At 44.0% G+C, this 21597-nt stretch overlaps 1 protein-coding gene across 2 annotated transcripts in view; it reads left to right on the forward strand.

Moving 5' to 3' along the window:
• Window positions 1–19771, forward strand: part of Mmd (monocyte to macrophage differentiation associated) — a 28201-nt gene extending 8430 nt beyond the window's left edge. For both annotated transcript variants that reach the window (XM_059271506.1, XM_059271507.1), the window contains exons 3-7: window positions 1619–1779; window positions 5449–5523; window positions 7059–7160; window positions 8521–8590; window positions 17869–19771. In XM_059271506.1, the coding sequence (XP_059127489.1) occupies window positions 1619–1779; window positions 5449–5523; window positions 7059–7160; window positions 8521–8590; window positions 17869–18069 (609 nt within the window). In that variant the 3' untranslated portion in view covers window positions 18070–19771. The remainder of the gene's footprint in view (window positions 1–1618; window positions 1780–5448; window positions 5524–7058; window positions 7161–8520; window positions 8591–17868) is intronic.
• Window positions 19772–21597: the final 1826 nt, after the last annotated feature.

Genomic DNA, 21597 nt, shown 5'->3' on the forward strand with positions numbered 1-21597 from the left:
ATGGTTTGTTGAAAAGGAGAGGTTTTTTTTTTTGTTGTTGTTGTTGTTGTTGCTTGGGTCTTGTTTGTTATACCAAACGATTCTCTGAGACAGCGAGGCTAAATCTTCTCACCCTCACAGTGGCCATTGCATTTTCCTATGTCATTATCCATTTCCTTTAGCTTTGGTTTTACGATGCTCTTTGGAAGTTTCATCCTGTGAGACCTTGGGAGAGAAATCGTGACTGAGATATTGTGATATTCTAAACACTCACTAAATATGACTATTTAGACGAGGCTTATGTTACGGATGTGGTTGGGCCAGTGCGGTGGTTTGGATATCTAGATAACACAGCCTACCTTCAGGAATAACGTTTGTGTAGGTCGGACCTGAATTCTCCTTACCTTTTCTCCACATGTCATAAGTTACGGAATTGTGCTTAAACGGAAACTTAGTAAATACTGATAAAAGCTCCATGCTAATATTTTAGAAAAGAATATGTGATCATGTTAAATATACGCATATTTGGGAGCATTATAGACCCATGAAATTTCTGATGACAGTATCTATATCTACCGCCACCGTTTCTTTAAAGAGAAGGTATTATCAGGTGTGGTGATGCATGCTGGCCATTTGAAGGTTAGTAAGGACTGTGCCAGCCTGTCTCGAAACACAACAATACCACGAGCAAACATAAATAGAGAGGGTGCTTTCACATGAGAAGAGTAAAAGGGACATATTCTCTAAGGGTATTTTTTTTTTCAGATAAGTTTTTCTTTATGAAAAAACATTATTACTTGTACCGCTCTTGTGCTGTACTAGACCAATGGAAACTGGCATCTGATGTTGAAATTTGGGTCTGTGGTGTAAAATGTAACACAGAAGCTGACCGTGGTGGTACTGTCCTGTCATTCCATCACCTAGGAGGTGGAGAAGGGAGAGGTCAAAGTCGTCCTTGCCTACTTAGTGGCTAGAGAGGAAGGAAACAGGAGGGAGGAGGAGGAGGGAGGAAGTGGCAGTCCGAATTCTTATGTTCGGGTTTCCTCAAACTTTGGGCTTTGGGGATGGATAATTCAACGTGTACTATTTAAAGTGATGAAAGCCCCCCAACCCCCTTTGCCCTGCAAGGACTCCCAAATAGATAAAATGAGCAAGGTCCGAGTTAAAAACTAGGACATACTAATCCAACAGCTGATTGGGGGTGGGGGGGTTTTATACAGTAGAGTATGGATTTGATTCACTCATGTATCCTTAGATAGCGGGATTGAGGCCAGGATGGAATGCTTGGAAGTGAGGACCTCTCTGGGGAGCCTACGGCATACTTGATGTTTGGATATTTGAAATACCTCCTGTCTATCAGACTAGAGAGGAGAATGGACTGCGCTCTTGTTTAATGAAATTAGGATAAAGAACAACTATTTCGCAACAGTTGGGCAACATTGTGTCTGCTTGTTTGTGTGCTCGGTTGGCCCCGTTCCCTGGAGCAGGAACACCTGCTTCTCTCCTTTTGATTAGCCAAGGGGGACAAATGTTCGCTCAAAGCTTCCTTCCTCAGAATTGGCAGACCTCCGTGATTTTTAAGCAGAAGTCTCGACCCCGTAGACACCAAGACATTCATTTCTCTTTCCCTTCCTCCCAGTTCCTCATCGTTCCGGCCATCGTGGGCAGTGCCCTCCTCCATCGGCTGTCGGATGACTGCTGGGAGAAGGTAACAGCATGGATTTACGGGATGGGCCTCTGTGCCCTCTTCATCGTCTCCACAGTGTTTCACATAGTGTCGTGGAAAAAGAGCCACTTAAGGTAGGCGGGGCGGGGCACTTCTTGTGCATATCCACGCAGTTGACCAAGTGTGTTCTCAGCTCCCAGGCTGCTACAGTTTAGTCAGGAGGGTGGCGAATGGACCTTCTCCCATCCTGTAGGCTTTGAGCTGTCTGTCCCTGAGTTCTAGACAGTCTCTTAGGGTTGGGCCGTTGTGAAGACCCCGATGCTGCCTTGTTTGCATCTAAGAAAAGCGGTACCCTAGCTGGCTTTCCGGGTCTTACAGCTAAGATCCTCAGAGCTAGTTTCCAGCGATCTCATGCACACCAGAAATGCTAGGAGAGCCATAGCTGTGGCCCAGCAAGGAAGGCCATTGAACTTTGCACTCCAATCCTCCTACTTTTAACCTTGAGCAAGTAATTCCACCTCGCAGAAAGAGCCCTAGTTTCTTCATTATGAAACTGAAGATTGTTATGCTACCTTATAAGCTTATTGTCCAATAAAGTGAATAAGGTGATAAATATGAAGATGATGTGACAAGTGTAGAATGTAGGACGTGGTGACCAGGAGATACATCATGGTGAAGATTGACTATGAGGTACTTTCCAAACATTATCGTAGTCCCTGGCCTCCCAATATGAATGTAAAAGTGTTTGTCAGTATTAGGCTGGAAGACAGAGCATTATTTATATGAAAATGTGTGCTTACTAAATAAAACCTTCAATACTTGAGTAGATTAAATCCCAAAGAGGAAAACAATTTTTAAAGGAACGGTGGACTTGGAGCAGGACTTGACAGGTGATTCAAAGGAGCATGAAACTTGAGCTGGGCATAGTGGCACACACCTGTAGTCCTAGCGTGGAGGAAGGAGAAGTGGGAAGAACAGAAGTTTCGGGCCAGCTGGAGCTGCATAAATCTGACTCGGCTTTGAAACAGAAATGTAAGACCTTTGGTTTCATAAATTGTCAAAAAAAAAAAAAAAAAAAAAAGTCTCCCCAGACACGATGGCACTCATGCTTACAATTCCAGTCCTTGGGAGGCTGAGACATGAGAAATGGCATGCCTGTGAGGCTACCCTGGATTACATAGTGAGTTCCAGTGAGCTACAGAGCGAGACTCTGGCTCACAGAAACACAGCAAACAACAGAAAAACCATTCCTGGGGAGGAGGCAGGCTTGGGGAGAGGCCTGGCACCCTGCGTTATCCCTTTTTACTATATCCTTTAAAGTACTGCGTGACGCTTGCTTTCTGCCACCCTTTCCTATAAAGTGACAGTTCCCTAGGATTCAAATAAAACCACAGATCACAAGGGCACTCTGGGGCACCTCACAGGAGAGTCACAGAAGAACCTGTGCTGGCTCCCCAGGACACATAGTCACAGGACCCAGAGGCCCGTCTGGAAGCAGAGCACTTCATTATCTTCTTGGCACGGCCTGATGCTTGTGGCTGCCTCGGCTCACTTGGCTCTGATGTCTAGGTTTCTGAATCAATAAAGAGTCGTAGATGCCGACTTCAGTATTCGGGGCCTCCCTGGCAGAGGCTAGAGAAGAGGTATAATAGAAACAAGACTCTCTTGAACCTTGAAAGAGCATTGCTAGAATCACAAACCACGTGTAGATTTTTTTTGCTCAGCATTCAGTCAGTTTTTTTTTTTTTTTTTCAAATGCCCAACCAAGTCTAGAATTAGGAGAGAGAAGGAAAGTCCCAGTTTCCGAGTTTGTGCTGGGTACTATACCGAGAACATAGCCTACCTACATTTCCCACATTTAGTGTTCTGTGTGCTCAGATTGGTCCCCTTTTTGTGCAATAGTGTGAGTCAGAAAGGTGGCCGGTGGAGCTTTTTTGTTTTGTGGGGAAGTGGTGTTGGGGACTGACTCTCGGATGTCATGTATGCTAGGCAAGTATTCTGCCATTGAGCCACATTCCCAGCCCTCTTTTTACTTTTTGTCTTGAGAACAAGTTACACACTTTGCTACTCAGGACAGTCTTGAAGTCACTGTGTATCCCTGGTAGACCTTGGCCTTAAAATCATCCTGCTTTAGCATTCCAGTAGCTGGGATTACAGGCCTGTGTCACACGGGCTAGCTGGTAGCAGAGCAGATGGGAGGTTCTAGGTTTGAATATCTGCCCTAACAAAGTCTAGAAAGCAGGATTAGGAAGTCTTCAAGCCTTGCTCGGAACTAAGATCATCTCAGGAGTTCAAAATAAGAAATGGAAATTCTTTGCTTTCCTCCTCTATGCTCTTTCCCCAGCTCTTTCAGAGTAGAGTCTTGCATCCATGAGATGACTACTTTTATTCCCAGGTGATTCACAGAGGTGGTGAAGTTCGATTGGACGTTTGCTTCGTTAGACCTGCAGCTAAATTATCAGGGAGTCAATTGCAGCTTCTGCACTATTCTTCTTCACAAATCTGGCTTTCACTTGTTCACTCCCACATCCTTGTCGATCTGCTTTGCCCAACAGTGTGTACAGTGAGGCCACGCTGAGTGCTGAAGCCCCGCAAAATGGTAGCTTTTACATTCCTAGAAACCAAAAATAGACTCAACATAATGTTGTGGAGCAGGGCAAGGTAGCACATGCCTGTAATCCCAAAACTGTGAGAGGTATAGGCAAGCGGACCAAGGGTTCAAGCCCAGCCTCAGCTACATAACAAGTTCCAGGCCAGCCTGGGCTATATGAGACGTCTCAAAACAATAAAGACCATTCTCTGCATTTACATTTTAATTTATTAATTCATATTTCAAAAGATTACTTATATGTATGTATGTGTATGTGTGTGAATGTATGCCATGTGTATGTGCTGACCAAGGCCAGAAGAGGACATCAGATTCCCTGAAGCTGGAATTATGGGTGGGTGTGAGCTGTCTGACATGGATGCTGGGAACCACATGCAGGTCCTTTGGAAGAACATGTTCCATGGAAGAGCAGTTTGCACTCCTCACTGCTGACCCATCTCTCCGTCCCCATGCATTTCTAATTTTAAATGACCTCAGCAAAATACTGGGTCTTTCTCACATTTTATGAGTCGACCTCAGTGAGTCGGATCTTTTATCTACATTTTCTGGCTTTGACTCTGGACCAGTTCAGAAATGCAGTGGCTACCTACCCATTTACAGCACATACGCCATATTTATGTCTCTTATTGCTGGGCCTAAATGACTGATGTTCCCTGATTACCATATACTGTCTACCTTGGCATGTTTAAAGTTAAAGATGTGTGACAAAACAAGAATGTAAACTCAGCAAAAACAAAACAGAGGACTTGAAAATGGGACAGGGACCTAGTAGAAGGAAGAGAGGGGAGTTGGGGCCGGTAAGAGATGGTAGAGAAATGAGTATGACAGACTGTGTTATGTGTGTATATAAAATTGTCAAAAAAACAAGTGTAGAGAAAGGATTTGACCTCAGCTTGGGACATAGTAGCTGGGTGCTAAGACGGAGGAGCCCTGTTTTGTGATAGGAACCGTGCAGCGGTCTGCCCTCACAGAATTTCATCTTTCAAAAGAAAAGGAAAACATCAGAAAAGACTTACATCACCTGGCTATAGTGGGGCTCCACCGTCTTATGCCTGTTGTATGTACAGCCTAAAAATGTAAAGCTTTGACTGTGGGCGAGTTATGAGTGGAGATGGTGGCCTTGTAGAGGGCTGGCTCATACTTCCTGTCTGAAAGTTCTGACCAATTTGCTTGCCGTGTTGACTTACCCCAACAGGACGGTGGAGCATTGTTTCCATATGTGTGATCGAATGGTCATCTATTTCTTCATTGCTGCTTCCTACACGCCATGGTGAGACAGTCCGTGGGCCCTGGGAAAGTGCCTGTGATTAGAAGTCCTCACTTCTTGCCCGCTTCCTCTCCATCCTGCGCCACAGCCCTCCTGCATGACTCTGCCCCTCCTACACACACCTGCACCCCCCAGCTCCCCTCCCACCCCCCCACTCCCATCCCCACCCCCCACCCCCGCATACTTTGATTTACTTGGTTACATTACTCAGCACCTGGAAGGGCTGTCTGGCATGGCATCGTTTCAGAGGAGGTGCCGTGCGTGGACTTGGGTGTAGCTCGCAGGCTCCCCCCGCCCCCCATCATCTTCCCATCTACCTCTGCTGCTTTTCAGAATATTTGCCAGTGAACTTTGGCAAATGGAAATGCTGTAAATACGTATGAGGAAAAGCAGGCTTTCTTTTGAAATTTTAGACTCTTTGTTTCTGCTCACTCGGTAGCTAGTGTAGATCTGCACCTTTCCCACTTCTTTTGCTAAGTAAGTAACTAACCATACTAGTTAACTACTTAAAATATCAAGTCTCCTGTGCAGTTCCCTTGATCTTTCTGCCCTTCAGTCAGAGATCAAATGCAGCCTCTTGTTGCTTTAAAAACCGAAATTAAAGACACTTTAGTTTTCCTCTATTAAGACCTGGCCCAGTTTTAAACACTCAGAACATCCTGTTGAGCACCTCTGCTGCGGTAGTCAGTAGAAACAGCAAGCCTCTAGAATCTGGCTCATGCAGGCTCAGTCACTCAAAAGAAATGTAATTAGCTGTTAGAATAAAAAGAAGTGCAAGGTCTCCCCACTACCTCGCACTAAATTATAGGTCTGATTCATATAAGAGCTATCATGCTTAAAAGCTTTTGTGAAGCAATTTAAAGTAAGTAAATACATTTAAAAAATTCAATGGGAACTGAACAATCATGCATCGAGTAGGAAATTCGTGCCCAGGTAGTTTTAGATATGTCCGTAGTTAATTTTCCATTTGGGGATATTAATTTTATAGTTAGAGCCAAACTGAACTTTTTTTTCCTATTTATTCCTAATATACCAGGGCACATGAAGTTGTGGTATGTTGAACTGTGACAAGACACGTACCATAGTGCATGCTAGAGGAGCTCTCATGTTTTGTCTTGGCAGAGAGATTGCTGAAGGAGACATGTATATTAGGTGTCTTACTGTGGGGATGTGATCCTGGTTCAGGATTTTATTCTGGGTTCTCAGTAAGCTTTGTAAGCATTCCAGATGCTTGGTCAGAAACAAAACAGCCTGTCACAGCCCTTGCTTCGGTGGGCCCAGCTAGGGAAAGGCAGGCTCAGCGGCATTCTGGCATCTCTGTTTTCAGATCGTGCTACTTTCAAATCGTGTTTAATTCCTAATACTAAAATTGGACCAACAACAATCTTACCTTTGGATGATTAATTTCACCCAAACTTCCCAAACGCCTCCTGCTGTGCTGAAGGCCTGTTAGGCTATTGTGTTCTGTTTCCTGTGACTAGGAGAGCGTGGGCTCTGACTTCCTGTCATTTACCCTTTGTTATCATTTACATTTGTAGGTTAAATCTCCGTGAACTTGGACCCCTGGCATCTCATATGCGTTGGTTTATCTGGCTCATGGCAGCTGGAGGAACCATTTATGTATTTCTCTACCATGAAAAGTAAGAGAAAAATCATTTCCATTCCATTGCTTAACAGTGAACTGCCTAAAGTGTTCCTGTGTTACAGTACAGTTTCCACTGTGCTTATGCCTCACCATAGTAGAAATACATAAAAAGAAAATATAGTGCTCTGCGTAAATCTTTACCTCCATTTGGTATTCACTGTTGCTGGACAGGTAGGGGTGGAAAAGCACAGACAGCACATGTATGTCATGATGAGGTTGGAAGACAGTGCGACCCATCATTTGAGAACCTCGAGGACCTCATTTCTCATCCGGAGGCAAGCTAGCCCTGTCCGTTTCATAGACATCTCACATGGAAAATAGCCTTTTCCTCGTTTCCATGGAGATCAAGGATAATGGATTTTAAGTGTCACAGCACAAAACTTACCCAAGATAGAAATCTGGAGAATCCTTGAGAAAAGGAGCTGACACTGGACACAGCTTCCTCCCCCACCCCCCACTCATAGCTGTAGTCAGAAGTATGAGTGATATAAACAAAGGCATATTGAAATGTACCATTTGGGACATTCTTAGTAGGAGCCAAAAGAAAACGAACTTTGCTGTGAGATTGTATCTCCCGGGAGTGTCAGAGGCTACCCTCATGAAGTTCACAAACATAGCCACCTAAACCATATCTAAACAAAGAGAATACCAAATAGACAATTTGGATGCTGAGCTTATCACAGACACCTGACTCCAAGTACCCTTTGAATGTAATGAATGCTGAATGTATTATGTAATGTATATCAATCCAAGGGAACATTTGCTTCTTGGGTTCACACTCCCAGGTGATACCCTTCAGATAGCATAGTAAGTATAGACAGGCCTTTCTGGTAAACCAAGCTGTGGAGCCCATTCTTCCTCCACTGGGCTGAGAGATCTCAGATGTCCTGCAGCCTAATGGGATGAGACTGGAAATACATATGCAAAATGAAGAGAAACAGGAAACACATCCTTTACTCTGGCTGCTACTCCAACTCTGAAGAAAGCCTTGTTTCCACCTGTTCTCACCATTTCAAGGTCCTTTTAACTCTGGATGGAGCTGGTGGTGGACCAACCCGAGATGGGAAAGGGAAAAATAGTGTACTGGACTAGATTACAACTAGCTTTGATGGCAGATCTGTTCTAGGCAGCCTGTGTCAATTTCTGGCCTTTTCATCGTAGAAGAAATGTTACCTCGCCATTACTCAGTTTGGTATGCTAGGGAGAGGCTCGGTGGTCTCCTACTGGGAACTGAGTTTCCTTGGTGTAGTTTAAAAGCGTATATGTCTCTTTCAAAATGAAGAAAGGGGAGGCTGGCATGGGCATGATCTAAGCATTCCTAGGATGTGTGTCTGACTCCTCTTGTGTTCCTGCAGGTATAAAGTGGTTGAACTTTTCTTCTATCTCACGATGGGATTTTCTCCAGCCTTGGTGGTGACGTCAATGGTGAGACACAGCTGTATAATTTTAGTTACTTCCTTCTGAATTCCTGACCCTCTGATGTAATGATAGACAGTTTTGCCTTTCGGAACTACGTTGTGTCCATTAACTACAGTCTGAGAGAGGAACCTACATAGATAATGCAGCATGCCACCGAGTTGCCCTAGGTACCGCCCGAGGCTTGGTGAAGCTGCGTATGTTAGGTTGGTTCTGTATTTGGTCTGGATGATGGGTCTAGTGTCCCTCGCCCCTCACTAGCTCATCACCCTTCTTTCAGAGAAGAGTCTAGTCAAACTGTTTGACTATAAAGAAGTGGCTGTTTCTGGTTAAATAATTGTTTGAGCCTGAATCTCTGCAAGAGGCTATCTGGAGATTTGTTATAGTAAAGAAAACCTGAATTACCGACTCATAAAATCTAAAGAATTAAGATGGTGGTGGCCCACGATTGTGGTCCCTACCCACCTGAGAAAGAAACATCGAAAGTTTGAGATCAGAAATTTTTTATCCCCAAATTTAGAGGGAGGGAGGGAGGGAGGGAGGGAGGGAGGGAGAGAGAGAGAGAGAGAGAGAGAGAGAGAGAGAGAGAGAGAGAGAGAGAGAGAGAGAAGCACACTGTTAGCTTCAGTTGGGTATTTTTCAGTTCCTTTTCACTCTATTTTTTTTTTCCATTTGCTTTTAAGTAATATTATTTCTCTTTCTAAGAAAGGAAAGTGGCCGTTTCTTTGTTTGTTATTTTACTTTTAACCTTGCCTGAAAATAACTTTTAGGAGCTTAAAGTATTTTGTTATCTTTAGTGGACTCTCGCATGGGGTGTATTTTCAATTCTCTTTCCAGTTGAACTACTGTTTAGAAATCTATGCACATCTCTCACTTTGAATCCAGAACATACATTGCAATCTGATCTAGCAGTACCGCCTAGTTGCTTATGTTCTCTGGTGCCTTGTGTTCAACACTGGGTGGGCATTAGCCACTGTGTTAATTGAAGAAGTCCAGCTTGTTTAGTTTGAACTCTTCTTTTTCTTTCCTCAGTTGCCCTGAGTCAAGATTGTACTTGAGATTTCATTACTGAGTTTTTACATACAGTGTGAGAACATAATTCCACTATCCGGTGCCCACACTCCTCAGAAAAAATGCCTCTCAGAGCTAAACCCTGGTGCTAAATATTCCGGAAATATGGCTTGTGAAAATGCCAAAAATTATATATCCTTGAGATGTGAGCTTGATGATGTCCCTGGCACTATTGCATATATAAATACATGTATTGTTGTATGTGTGTGTGTATACATAGGTGTATATAGTTCAGTTGGTAAAGGCACCAGAGAATGAGGAGGAGAGGGAGGCACGTGACCGAAATGAGAAAATGGGCCATGGCTGTTTTATCGTTAGAGGGCAATTCAGGACAGCCAGAGCCATATAAGCAAAGTCTGCGTGGATTGGTTACTAATTATTAGAACAGAATTTCAAGTCAATTCCCTCTGGCTGTCATAAAAGCAGGTTTATCCGGTATTTTCACTAGCCCAAATCTTTAATTGGCCTTTTCATAGGTGGTATAATAGCCAGTGACTAATGTCTATGAAAATGAAGGAGGATAATTCACACCCTGCTGTCCCAGAACTTAGGGGCCAACAGGCAGACAGTTTCTGTTCAGCAGGAGACTAATAAAATTTTATAATGTCCTTGGCTCGGGGGATGGGGTAGTGGAGGACTCAGGTTGCTATGGGAACATGAGATCGAAGTACTAAAATAAGTGACAGGTAAGCTGATTCAGAAAGACAAGTAGGAACCAGGAAGTGGTTGGAATGAGGCAGGTGTTACTAATAGAGGATACAGCACGCCTCAGGGAGAGTGCCACCTTCTTTGGAGAATTGATAATTATCTGGGGGATCTAGACAGAGTCCAGATCAAAAGGGTTATGTAAGAGTGAACACTGAGCTGTGGAGCTGGGGAGTCTCGGATCTCGAGTTAATCCTTCTGCCACAAGGAGCTATGAAACGAGATAATGAATTAAAAAGCGTCTAGCACAGAGAGTGCAGGACTGTGATGCTTGAAGGAAGAGAAGTCAGACACTGAGCTTCGTATTCTACCACCTCCCCCATTGTTTTCCTATAGACTCCAGGTAGCAACTGAAGGAGAGAGCCAGGAAAGCGACAGTCTGCCCGGAAGGTAGCTGTGAGCCGGTTCACGGGGCAGGGACCTAGGGAGGAGAGAGCTGCTGAGAGAAACCTCCAGGAATCTACAAAGGAGTGTGTTTGGACTTGTGCAGGGCAAAATTGTGTAAGCCCTCACTTAGAATGACCATTTGAAGGTGATGAGCAAAATGATATTCCAGAGGCACCCGCTGCGGGAAGAGTAGTGTTTCTACCACCCCAAGTGGTGAAACCACATTGGACATGAAACATCCCCAGCTGGGCAGGTGACTAGAGTCACCTTGGGGCCAGAGTTCCTCTGCCCCGTGTCTTAGTTGTTTTTAATCACTGTGACAAAAACAGAAACAAAAATCAAAATGAAAAGCCACAAAAACATGAAGGGAGGAAGGATTTCTTCTGGCTCCTAACTTCAGAAGCTGTAGGCTGTGGTCACTTGGCGGTTGGTTGTGGGCTTGTGCGTGGCCAGGCACATTGTGGAGGGAGCATGTGGCGAGCAGGGTGGCTCACCTCGTGGCAGACAGAGAGATGGCTAAGAAGGAGCCAGGGACAAGCTAAACCCTTCAGAGGCATACCCTGCCCCAGCAACCTGCTTCCTCCAACAAGGCCCCACATTCTAATAGGTCATTATTATACAAAGTCCTCTGATCAAAATAGACAACATGCTAGACTGTAAAATCATCTTTGATGCTAAAGAATTGAAACTGCCCCCCCCCCCCCCCCCCCCCCGCACACCAAAAAAGATAGAGAACTCCCACGTATTTAAAGATTAAACAACACACTTGTATGTAAACTCCTGGGTCTTTGAATTGACCAGTAATGAAAATGCAGCCCGACAGTGTGTGGGCTGTAGCCCAAGCGGTGTTGAGGAGTGCGGTGCTTTAGATGCCTCTGAGTGTGCAGATTAATTGTATGAGTCAGCTTGACGGGGCCATGGTACCTAGATGTTTGCTAGTTGCCAGCCTGATTGTTGTGAAGATACTTCATCAGAATGCTTGCTTCAATTCAGTAGACACAGAGTGTAGTTCCCTGTAATGTGGTGGGCCTTAAGCAGTCACCTAAGGGACTTAAGAGAAAAAAGACTGAAGCCTACCTAGGAAGGATCCTGCTGTCTTTGGATGCCGACTGCAGTAGCAGCATTACCTGGGCCACAGTCTGCCTGCCCCGCTGCAGAATTCAGGTTTGCTGCTCCATAATTACACAAGCCAGTGCCTTAAAGTCTGTCAGTACACACATGCACATGTATGCGCGTCTGTTCTCCAAGCAGACATCCACATGTGTCTTACTGATTCTGCACCTAGTCCTGCACAGGGTAGTCCTGGAAGCCTGACTAGGGTGAAGAGGAAGTGAAGAAAGAACAGACACAAAGCTGAGATCAGGTGGGCTGCGCTCATTCTACTGGAGGGACTCCAATTGGGTAGCCTAAAACCCTAGGGAGTTTATTATGCACGGCATGAGAAGGAGGACTTGGCTAGCCTTGGTAGGAGGTCTCCATAGGGGAGCAGTCTCAGATTGCAGTCATCTGTAAGGAAGAGGCTGCAGTTGCTAGTTTTCACACATCCCTATAGGTCAGCCCTTGGTAAACATTAGTATTTGGACCAAAGTGAGGCCTTGCCATCCCTCTGAGTCTTTCCCAGAGAAAGGCTTTGCCAGTGCCCATGCATCTGGGGCATGGGTGACCGCTCCGTGTCTGTGTCCATGTTAGTAACACATTCACTCACTCAGGGCTGCCTCAGCTCCCCGCACTTGTAGCTCTTTGAAGAACTCCGAGTAATAGAAAGAAGAAGGTTTGAAGCTTAGTGATGGAAGCATCTACCTTCAGATGGGAAGGAAGAATAAGTCTAGCCTACAGTAGCTAACAGTGAAGAAATAATTGGAGGGCTGTGGATATGGCTTAGTGGTAGAGCTTACTTGGCGTGTATGAGGCCCTGGGTTCAATTTCTAGGAAGAGAGAAAGAGAATATGAATGGGAATGGATCAACAATTGGAGAAAAATCAATGAAACCAAAAACTGTCTCTTTGAAAAGATTACAATCAGTAAAACTTAAGTAGACTGAACCAGAAGTAGAGTAAGCGTAAACTACCATTATGAGGCATGGAATGCGGAATATCACCACAGCCTGCAGCTGTGAAAGGATGATGAAGGGGAATTGTCAACAACTTGATATCAATAAATACAGCAGCTTAGATGAAGTGGACACATTTCTTGAATCGTTTTCCCTACAACAGACTGAAGAAGAAACAAAGATTTGATATCCTTGTAATAATATGTAAGGAAACTAAATGCATAGCCAGAAGCATTGTCCAAATAAACAAACTTCCAAAGCCTGGTAGCTTTATTCATACATTCTAGCAAATTTTAGACCTAGAGTCAGAATAATAATACTACTACACAAACTTTCACAAGTGGAGTAGAGCTCAGTAAGGTGGGACATTTCTAGTACCTGGGAGGTAAAGGAAGAAAGATCAAGAGTTCAGGGCTAGCCAGAGCTACCTGAGGGCTATCAATCATCAATCAATCAATCAATCAGTCAAACAAACAAAACAGGAGTGGAAGGAACACTCCTAGTTCATTTTCTAAGGCCAATATTACCCTGAGAATCAAACACACATTGCAGGAAAACCACTAACCAGTATTCATGAAACAGAGAAGGCTCCAACAGAATATGAGCCAATCTAGTGTCATGAGAATGTAAAAAGAGTCATAATCAAGTTACATTTCATGTAGGAATGCAAGGTTGGTACATCACTTAGAAATCATTCATTGAAATTTGCCACATTGAAAGAATCAAGGAGAAAGATTGGTTATCTCAACAGAGGAAGGAAAAGTGCAAACTTAGAAACTTCACATATCCGACAAAGGACGCTTCTAAACAACGCTACCAGCAAATGTATTTTTTGGTGAAAGACAATGATCGATAAGAAGGCAATAATCCTCACTACTTCTAGTCAACGTGCAGCTGCTGTTCTAGCTATGCAGGAAGAGATAAGAGAAACAAAAGCATGCCAATGGAGAAGAACAGGAAAGGGACTTTATCTGTGGATGACCATCAGTGCATAGAAGCAGGTATTTACAGCAAAGTCCTGGGCATTAAGAATGAGTTTAGCAATGCAGTTGGATACAAGGTTACAAGAAGTAATGGCATCCTTCCTCAGGAGGCCTCACACCGGCTTGTGCCACCTGCCATGTCTCTAGTGATCCCTGAGGAATTTGGGCACATGTTGTGAGTACTCTCAACACTAACATCAATGGGATTCAGAAGGTAACCACCACTGTCCTTAAGGGTGTGGGAAGGAGATATGTTTGTGTGGTGATGGAGAAAGCAGACACTGGCCTCACCAAGAGGGCTGGAGAATTCAGGGAGGATGGGATGGAATACAAGATCACAGTTAAGTTCCCAGACAGGTTCCTGAACTGAGAGAAGGAGAGAAAGGATGGAAAGTACAGTGAGCTTCTGACCTATGGTCTAGACAAGTTCTGCATGGAACTAGGGCAGCTGAAGGAGATTGGAGCCCACAGAGGGCTCTGCCACATCTGGGGTCTTTCGTTGTCTGATGTCAGCACACAAGACCGCTGGCTGCTGGGACTGTATCATGGGCATGTCCAGGAAGAAATGATTATAGATATTTCTGTTTATTTAGGAGGTAGTGGCATATGTGAACACAACTCAGTGGAAGAAGGGAAATGTTTTTAAGACAAGGTTTAGAACATTTTGAGTGTCAATTTCATGTCATCCACAAACTTCATTTGAAGTCTAGGCTTAGCTGTAAAGCAGGAAGCATGAGGTTTCTTGAAAACAGAAACTTCAGGAAACTTGGAACATCTTGTCATCAGTATTACCAGGCACAGATTTTGTGAGCCACAGAAATAAAGACCGTAACAGGAGAAAAGTTATGTTGGGGAGTTTTTCAAAATGAAAGTCTTTGCTTCTCTGAGGACTCAATGAAGAAAATGGACAGGCAGTCACAGTCTGGTGGGAAGTACTTGCTGTGTCTGTGATAAAGGACATATGTCCTGAAAGCAGCCACCTGTTAAATATGCTCAGTCTATGAACCTCCAAATCAATCCTAAAGTCCTTCAAAGATGGGTAAAAGATTTTAACAGAAAGAAAAAAAAAATCATATCAGAACCCATAGCCCTTTGAAAACACATGCATGTAATTAGTGGTCAAGAAAATGGAAGTTAAAATTCCCGTGACTGCCACAACATAACCCATAGAACAGTTATGATTAAAAAGATGAGGTCCGTGCTAGCAGCCAGGATGTGAAATACTGTGCCCCACCTCTGTGTATTGTATAAAATGATAGGGCCCACCTCCAACAGTTTCGTTGCCAAAATATTTAGTTTCTAATCAAATTAAGCATGTATTTATTCTGTGACTCAGTGGTTTACTTGACAGAAATGGAAACATAAATCTTCAAGAAGACTCATGAAGTTAAGATTAGTCTCATTCATAACAGTCCCCAAAATGGCAAGAATTAATAAGTTATGTTCAATGAAGGAACCACTAAGCAAAAAATGAAAGGAAGGAAGGAAGGAATGAAGGAAGGAAGGAAGAAAAAGAAAGAAAAGAGAAAGAAGGAAGGGAGGAAGAAAAAGAAAGGAAGAAAGAAAGAAAGAAAGAAAGAAAGAAAGAAAGAGAAAAGAGAAAGAAGGAAGGGAGGGAGGAAGAAAAAAGGAAGGAAGGAAGGAAGGAAGGAAAGAGTGAGAGAGAAAGAATTGAAAAATATGCACTTGGATTTATGTGATGCCCAGAAAATAAGCAGTATAATTCCATTTATGTGAAGGTCTAGAACAGGTGGGCCTTGTATGTGTGCTGGTAGCATTAAGAACAGTGCTTGCCTTGGTGACTGGAGGGGTCCAGGATTGGTTGGCAAGGGGGCACAAAGAACTTACGGGGTATTAGGGTTATATGGATGTAATCAATGTAATCAAATGCATTCTGTTCTGCCTGATCTGTATACTTCACAGAATTAGTCACACAAACTCCTGTTTTGAAAACACCCATTTCCCCAGTCCCACGTGAAGGTTCAGAAGTCGCCACACTTTAGTCCATATCCCAATTCTGACACTAGGAAACTTCATGGCCTTGAGAAAAGTACTTAACCTCTCTATTTCTTGTCAGTAAATGTTGTTGACAGTTAATAGTACCCAATTTAGGGTCACAAAGATTAGAGAGAATAAATACACATGAGTGCTTCACAATGTGTCTACCAGGTGGTGCCAGCAATGCCATGAGTCACAAAGACCACACTTGGCTTGCTCTGGCATTCAGTCTCTCCTAGTCTTTGAGTGTCTGAGGAGGTAAATGTGTTTCAAGGAACCGTCTCTCAATAGAATGTGTTTAAAAAATTTACTGGTAGCCGGGCGGTGGTGGCGCACGCCTTTAATCCCAGCACTCGGGAGGCAGAGCCAGGCGGATCTCTGTGAGTTCGAGGCCAGCCTGGACTACCAAGTGAGTTCCAGGAAAGGCGCAAAGCTACACAGAGAAACCCTGTCTCAAAAAAAAAAAAAAAAAAAATTTACTGGTGTACTTGATTGGATCTCTTGCTTATTTGGACAAAAAGGATTGGAGTGTGTCAAAACCAAATCGTGGTGTCTCTGAGAACAGAGCACAGTGACCTCCCATGTGACTTTATCAGGCTACTCTCTTACTTCCCTACAAATAAGGAGGTGGTGTTGCATGAGTGGCACTTCCACTTGGGGTTCCTGCTCCCCTAAGAATCTGTGGCAGCCTTTATCCTTCTAGAACAGTGCTCCTAATGCACATACAAAGATGTTGTATGATGGGTGTCGGTAGCCCCATAACCTGTATGAAGTAATACGTGTGTGTGTGTGTGTGTGTGTGTGTGTGTGTGTGTGTGTGTGTGTGTGTTAAATTGGCTTGGGGTCTTTTTGTTTGTTTGTTTTTGGTTTTTTTGAGACAGGGTTTCTGTGAGTAGCTTTGGAGCCTTTCCCTGGAACTCACTCTGTAGCCCAGGCTGGCCTCAAACTCACAGAGATCCACCTGCCTCTGCCTCCCGAGTGCTGGGATTAAAGGCGTGTGCTTTTGTTTTTGTTTTTAAAGTCTGGTTGAAGTCTCCTCTTACCCAAGAATAAAGAAAGTCTGATATCGGTACTTTTGAGCCCTCCCCAATCTTTTAATCCTACCAAACCCAGAGGTTCCCATGAATGCTGAAAGCAGGGCTATTTATCACACCTGGCCTTATGTCCTGCCGCCTGGCACTTAGCTCCTCTAGTCTGTTGTCATTGCTTTAGCCTAGGCCCACGGGCTCCTTCTTAGCAGGTGGCCGAGCTGGAATTTCCTCTTGCTTTTGCCTGACTTGGCCACTGGGACCTTGGGGCCACATGGCCTTGCCCCGAGGCTGCCGCCTTTAGCACTCAGCTGTCTTAGGGCATCTACATTCTTGTTCTCTTCCAAAGCCTAGCTACCAGCTGGCTTGGCTTTCTACCAGCGCCACCTCCATTACCACCTCATTCATTCAAGTCAGTTTACAGTTTACTCTTGTAGCTGGGCCTTTGACTCTCCCAAGACAGCCTTAAAAATTCTTGCTTTTGACCCAAAATACACAGGACTTACTTTACCACCTGGAAGCACAGGGCAAATTAGGAAATCCCTCGGGCTGTATGACGCATCCCTTGTCAGCAGTCAGGATGCCCTAAATCCATACGTGCTGCAAAGATCTAAAAAAGCAATCCATATAGATGGTGCTAGAGAGGTCAAAGGCATGTGACAAGCCTGGCTGAGATATAAATTATAAACTAGTTTATTGGGCCTGCCGCATGTGGAACGAAGCTTTCAAAGAGCAATCTGGGAAGTGAGGATCATGCAGCCTTCCGAGGCACTTTATGGCCAGCTGTGATTACAATCTGCTTAGATACACAGTTAAATGAGCAGAATCGCCACCTTGTCCCATGGAGCCTGTAATGTGTCCAGCGGTCAAATCATGCCTGCAGATCCAAAGGGTACTCCAGGTCATTCGGGGCGAGATGTTTCAGGGTTGCTTTATGTTTCCAGATTAGGGTGTTGTTCACACAACACTTCTTAATATGTAGAAAACCAGGAGCCTTTGGGGGAAGGAAGGTAACTCTTCCCTTGTGACATCGAAGTAACATCCCACCTTTCGCTCTGTTGACAGAATAACACCGACGGACTTCAGGAGCTCGCCTGCGGGGGTTTGATCTACTGCTTGGGAGTTGTGTTCTTCAAGAGTGATGGCATCATTCCATTTGCCCATGCCATCTGGCACCTGTTTGTGGCCACGGCAGCTGCTGTGCACTACTATGCCATTTGGAAGTACCTTTACCGAAGTCCCACGGACTTCATTCGACATTTGTGACCAACCTGTGCTAGGTCTTCAAACCAGTATTATCTCAGTTGAGGCACTTGAGTGGGGGTAAGAGCTGACTGTCGCGCAGGGGAGAAGAATGAGCAACTTGCACTGACTTCGTTTAATTTTTTTGACTCTAATTACTGTGAAAGTATCAAAGCTGTGCCCTGGAGTTTTCCTCCTCACAGCCAACCAATAAGGTAGTGATTAATTCTCATTCCATTCCACTATCATGAAGGACTCTGGATAGACTTGGCCAACTGATGTTTACAAACCAGAATTTTGTATTTTTGTTTTACAGATTTTACTAGATGATTTTTTCTAAATTCCTAGGTCAGGTTGTCAAAGTCAGTGCAATAATGCAGCTTCCTTTTTAAGAAAAAAACAAAAAGTCGTTTCTATCACTTTTCCCATTCACTGTGTAAAGAATCATGGAAACGTAACACTACTTTTTACCATGTTTCATCCTGACATAACATGGTTATTTTTTAAAAAGAGGTGTTAGTTCTTTTGTAAATTTTTAAAGAGCTGTTCCATTGACGTGCACCCACACGGTTCCTCATTCATGTGAAGTTTTGCTGGGAGCGGTCAACATTCCACAAACAAACATACCTCTTCTGATGGTTTTATTAAGTGTGGAGAATTTGCCAATTTAAAAAAAAAAAATGACTGCAGTTTTCTAAACATTTCTGCCAATCTCTGACCCTGAACTCAGTACTGCTGTGGAGCTGATATCCTTGACCTGGTGTGGTCCACCGGGCCTGAGAAAGTATTTTGGTATCATCAACTTTTTCAGAAGATGTCACTTTACTCTAGGCCTTTGCCATGGTTTCTCCAGGGTCTCTTTCCACAGTGGAGGAGGATCCTGTGCGTACTATGATAGTATTGTTGGGTTGACCATCTGCCAGACACTTCTCACGAGCGTTCTGAATTATGGTGAATTGTTGGACTGTCACTCTGGTGGCAGTGGTTCAGTCATCGAGGTTAAGTCACTGAACTTTATTGTATCAGTTTGATACCCATTTTAAATTGTGGGACTAGACGCATAAATTCACATTTCTGCCTTTTCCTCTGCACTTGTCAATATACAATTTTTTTCATACCATATATAAAACTTTGATTGACACATAGAAACTCATATCAGTAGTCCATGTTTTTATGCTGACTCAGTGGAGTGGTATTTATATAGTCTAGTTTTCTCTCAATGTCTTATATTAAGATTGTTGTATTAGTTGCTTTGTTGCTATCTTTCTTGGTGTTTATGAGAAATGAAGTCACCTTGCCTTTAGATCAGACTTTAATATAACCTGTTAGTCTAGAAATAGGCTTGCTCAATGGAACTGTCAGATTGAAGATACACTTTATGAATTGAAATTCTGTACCATTGTAATTTTAAAAGAAAGTTTATTTTATGTGTATGTTCAGGCTCTGATTTGGGTAAATTGTCGAGGAATGACAGAAGAACTGATACTGGCTGGTGATTTCTTCAGTAGGCATGGGTACCCAAGGATAAAACCAGCCGGACTATTCTATATGCATGATCCTGAACATTTAGCTGCCTGTTGTTTTACTGTGTATAATATTTTACTTTAAATATATTAACTTTTGTGGATTCATTTAAAGTCTGCTCATAAGCAACACTGTCAAAAACCACTAAAATGTATGTAAAAACTCGTGCTGTAGATTAGAATAAAGTTGTTACTTGGGTTGACTCCATTGTCTGGAACAGATGGCTAAAAGTAACGCTGGGTGGGTATTGGAGAGCTTGATCGGATCACACATTTGTAATTTGTGTAGTCATCTTCCAAAACTCAGAATATAGAGACAACAAAGCAGCCCTTTCGGTTGGAATTCCCGGCCACTCCTCCAGCTGTATGACCGCACATGTGCAGTTCAGTAGCCAAGCAAGGGGCCTTACGTCCTATGTAATCCGTGTAATCCGTACGCTGCATGCGCACAGTGTGGTCACACAATCTGCGGATGCGGGGTGCTCTGTAAGCCCATATGCATATGTGCAGGGGAATCCATAAGAAGCAGATCACAGACATCTCCCGCCTCTTCCTCTTCTTCCTCTCCTTCTCCTCCCCTTCTCTCTCTCTCTCTCTCTCTCTCTCTCTCTCTCTCTCTCTCTCTCTCTCTCTCTCTCTCTCTCCATGTGTCTCTTCCACAGGCCTGGTCACGCTATCTTCTGTCCCTTCCCTCTCCCTTCTAATAAAACTCTGCTCTGATAATGGGTTTTGTTGTGCCTCATGACCTTTCTCACGCGGTGACAGAGTCGCTTATTAAAACCCACACTTTTATTTTTAACTTTCTAATCTGCCTGCTAAATACTGACTTGCCAGAGCTAACTCAACACCAATCAACACATTATCAGTTCGCCTACTTGCCTGGTGTGCTAATGTTCACATGAAAACTCATTTCATTTGGGAAACTGAGCCAGGAGGGTTTGAGGCCAGTCCCAGCTACATAGTGAGAGATCAGATCATATATCATAAAAATAAAATATAAGTGTGTGTGTGTGTGTGTGAGAGAGAGAGAGAGAGAGAGAGAGAGAGAGAGAGAGAGAGAGAGAGAGAGAGAGAGCAAACTGACAGTGGTCACTTTTAAAAGGGCCAAGCCCCACAGCTTGAAGAGATCCCTGCACCCCTCCCTGCAGCCCTCTCCGATTGTTAAGAAGCCGTCCGAGCTGAGGTCTGACTGGAGCCCCTGATTTATGGTCTAACCGGCACCTGGCTCTTCCAGCTCTTCGTCACGTATGCTATTGAACTAAAGCACTTGATGTGCAACTCCCCCTAACAGGTTGTAAAAAGTCCGATTTCTCCTTTGTTGGGGCTTGGTCTGGACACTTCCCTGGGGATTTGTTCGAGGAGGAGTTCTGAAGATTGCTCTCTCTGAAGAGGCCCTTCTGGCCTTCTCCCATCAACCCTCTTGTGGCCGTGTACTCTTGAGGGCTCGCTCTCTGTCTCCCTCTCCTCATTTTCAGTCTTAAATGAAACTCCTCTCCAGGTTTACATGGGAAGCCTCCCCTTTCCTGTAAGGCCCTGCCACTGGTCCTTCTTCAGTGTATTTTGACATCTCCTGGGGCATGGTCTTCCTCCCACCTCAAGGCCTGAAGGTTGTAGATACGTCTTTACCCAGGGCTACTTTTACTTAGCTTATGTAATGCATTGTGTGGTTCACATTAAAAGCTTTCATGTGACCAATGGCTAGCTTAGACAACACTATATCCCTAACCACAACTCAAGTGTTAGATGTCATTCTTGACTTTTGTTTCTGGTGTTGGGGATTGAACTTAATACCTACATGCCACGTAAGTGTTTTACCACTGAGCTGCACCCCCAGCCCCTCTCTGTATTTCAGGCAGGAAGAGAGGGAGATGACTTGCTTCTGACCGCTTTATCCTCAATGGAGGAAAGGCTCTGGGTCAGCCCAGCTCTAAAGCCTTGCTTTTGCTGTGTACCACTGCATTGCTAGAGTCAGCAAAATCTAAGAATTTGAACTGAGCATTCACCAAGTAGGGACACAGGAAAGAAACTG

The sequence above is a fragment of the Peromyscus eremicus genome, chromosome 8a (assembly GCF_949786415.1).
Source record: "Peromyscus eremicus chromosome 8a, PerEre_H2_v1, whole genome shotgun sequence".
NCBI lineage: Eukaryota > Metazoa > Chordata > Mammalia > Rodentia > Cricetidae > Peromyscus > Peromyscus eremicus.